Genomic DNA, 3,309 nt, shown 5'->3' with positions numbered 1-3,309 from the left:
TAGATTGTTCCAGCAGTAGGTTGTTCCAGCAGTGAGGAGAGGAGCACCACGACTAAAAGAGGATTCACCCACTTCAGTGGAGACCCGAGGAACCTCAAGAGTTAACCACCTCTGAGAACCAGTTAGGTCATTAAGGTCATTTATGTTCCAGATTTTCAGTAATGAGGTTAAGTAAGTTGGGAGTTTATGCAGGAAGGCATTAGGATCCCTGGGAATACAGGGACAACTTCATACAACCGCCAGGCCGGCCAGCTGCCCACACACATGTTTGATACCATTCCTCATTCCATTCCATACGTTTCAATGAGCCTGTCCTCCGATTTCTACCTCTGCCAGCCTCCACTGGTATCAATTGATTTACCTGGTAAAACCATGTTTTGATGAATAAATAAACAATTATATATAGAATATGGAAGTAATAATAATAAGTGTGTCTGGTAGCATGTTGCTCGTCCCCCAGGTCAGAAATTTCTCATGTACGCTGTTTCACAGCCAGGTGAACGAACTGGCTTTTTTAGCCACTAGGTGTCACTAGTTATCAGTGTTTTTGACAGTCTTTGAAACTAAACAACATTGCTGACTAACTTCCTGCTGACAGCGTCACAGGAGAGACAGCCCTGAGCAATGACAGCCCTGAGCAGAGACAGCCCTGAGCAGAGACAGTCCTGAGCAGAGACAGCCCTGAGCAGAGACAGCCCTGAGCAGAGACAGTCCTGAGCAGAGACAGCCCTGAGCAGAGACAGCCCTGAGCAGAGACAGCCCTGAGCAGAGACAGTCCTGAGCAGAGACAGTCCTGAGCAGAGACAGCCCTGAGCAGAGACAGCCCTGAGCAGAGACAGCCCTGAGAGCAGAGACAGTCCTGAGCAGAGACAGTCCTGAGCAGAGACAGCCCTGAGCAGAGACAGCCCTGAGCAGAGACAGCCCTGAGCAGAGACAGTCCTGAGCAGAGACAGCCCTGAGCAGAGACAGCCCTGAGCAGAGACAGCCCTGAGCAGAGACAGTCCTGAGCAGAGACAGCCCTGAGCAGAGACAGCCCTGAGCAGAGACAGTCCTGAGCAGAGACAGCCCTGAGCAGAGACAGCCCTGAGCAGAGACAGCCCTGAGCAGAGACAGTCCTGAGCAGAGACAGCCCTGAGCAGAGACAGTCCTGAGCAGAGACAGCCCTGAGCAGAGACAGCCCTGAGCAGAGACAGTCCTGAGCAGAGACAGCCCTGAGCAGAGACAGCCCTGAGCAGAGACAGCCCTGAGCAGAGACAGTCCTGAGCAGAGACAGTCCTGAGCAGAGACAGCCCTGAGCAGAGACAGCCCTGAGCAGAGACAGCCCTGAGAGCAGAGACAGTCCTGAGCAGAGACAGTCCTGAGCAGAGACAGCCCTGAGCAGAGACAGCCCTGAGCAGAGACAGCCCTGAGCAGAGACAGTCCTGAGCAGAGACAGCCCTGAGCAGAGACAGCCCTGAGCAGAGACAGCCCTGAGCAGAGACAGCCCTGAGCAGAGACAGCCCTGAGCAGAGACAGTCCTGAGCAGATTTTTTAACCACTCCACAGATTTCATGTAAACAAACTATAGTTTTGGCAAGTCGGTTAGGACATCTACTTTGTACATGATACAAGTCATTTTTCTTTTATAATTGTTTACAGACAGATTATTTCACTTATAATTCACTATATCACACTTCCAGTGAGTAGAGATTCTCGGCCCCCCCTCCCTCTTGGTTCTGGCCATGAGCAATGACAATCAAAGTTTGGCAACACAGAATGTGAATCCAGACATTTGTTATCATTTAGTTTTAATAACCATTGCTTAATGAATAACACACACTGCCCTGCTCCTAATCTTATCTGTGTTTACGGCCTGAAGGTGCTTGCCTGGCAGTTTCCTGATGCCAGAAACAGAAACCCTGATAAGACTGGCAGCCTCCCCCAGCCTCCACCAGCCTCCCCCAGCCTCCACCAACCTCCATCAGCCTCCCCCAGCCTCCACCAGCCTCCCCCAGCCTCCACCAACCTCCATCAGCCTCCCCTAGCCTCCTCCAGCCTCCACCAGCCTCCCCCAGCCTCCACCAACCTCCATCAGCCTCCCCTAGCCTCCTCCAGCCTCCACCAGCCTCCACCAGCCTCTGATAAGGCTGGCTGGGCCCCAGCATAAGGGCCTCTTCTCAGGCACTATAGCACCCCAGTTAGTCACATTGGATAAAAGCATCTGCTAAATGGAATATATTATTATTATTATTATTATTATTATTATTATTATTATTATTATTATTATTATTATTATTATTATACTTTATGGCATCAGTGTATTAGAAATGTCCTCCTATAGATGCTCACCAGATCAGCTACTGTATCTACCAACAAACCTGACCCCTAACCCCTGACCTTTAACCCCTGACCCCTGACCCTTAAACCATCAACCCTCTCTCCTGCCTGCTGCAGCCACACAGTGGAGGTAGTCTTGGTCTGCTGTTTAACTGTCTGCGGTTAATAGGACAGAATAACACCTGTGTCTGCTGAGGTCACTTGTCCTTCTGGAAGGTTTTACTGATGATGATGATGATGATGATGATGATGATGATGATGATGATGATGATGTCTCGTTGATTCACTTACTGAGACCAATGGACTGATTGTAAGCTGCTTTGGATAGAAGCGTCTGCTCAATGACTAAATGACTAAATGACTAAATGTAAATGTTGTGTATGAATATTGACCAGTTATCTCTACCAGGGATATAGTTGGTTAGTGAATATGGTATAATAGCCTTCCATAATGTTAGATGTGTCGACTCCCAAGTCACTGAGACTCCATAACAATAATTTACACTTTTTTGTTCAGGTTACCTGAGATGATTTACCCCAGAAACAATCTGCTCTGTCATTTTACAGTCCTGGATAGCTTCATCTTGATAACACTCACACACACACACACACACACACACACACACACACACACACACTCCAGTTATGGCCTTATGACTGTCCAAAGGGCACGACAGGAGAGAAGGAGTGGTATACCAGCAGCAGGAGAGGATCCCTCCTCAGAGTGTGTGTGTGGTTGGACAGGCCAGACGTGTCAACATGTGTGTGAGGTTTCTACTGCTGGGTCTGGTTCTGGCGGCGGCCCGTGTGAAGGGCCAGTCTGTGGAGGAGCAGGCCGAGGCGTTCCTGGAGGAGTTTGATGTGGGTGCGTCCCAGCTGATGTACCAGTACTCCCTGGCCTCCTGGGCCTACAACACTGACATCTCCCAGGAGAACTCAGACAAGCTGGTGAGTAGGACTCAGGACCAGACCGGGGGAGGCTGGCGGAGGGGGG

At 50.0% G+C, this 3,309-nt stretch overlaps 1 protein-coding gene across 1 annotated transcript in view; it reads left to right on the top strand.

Moving 5' to 3' along the window:
• Positions 1 to 3,074: 3,074 nt before the first annotated feature.
• The window catches only part of ace2 (angiotensin I converting enzyme 2), a gene marked incomplete at both ends in the record, with an annotated part of 11,715 nt that continues 11,480 nt past the window's right edge, over positions 3,075 to 3,309 (top strand). Inside the window, one exon of the mRNA XM_083697997.1 lies at positions 3,075 to 3,263. Within this exon, the coding sequence (XP_083554123.1) occupies positions 3,075 to 3,263 (189 nt within the window). The remainder of the gene's footprint in view (positions 3,264 to 3,309) is intronic.

This window comes from Argentina silus (genome assembly GCF_951799395.1).
Source record: "Argentina silus genome assembly, contig: scaffold_429, whole genome shotgun sequence".
NCBI lineage: Eukaryota > Metazoa > Chordata > Actinopteri > Argentiniformes > Argentinidae > Argentina > Argentina silus.
The sequence above is the reverse complement of the archived record's forward strand: the minus strand, read 5'-3'. Positions and strand labels throughout refer to the sequence as shown.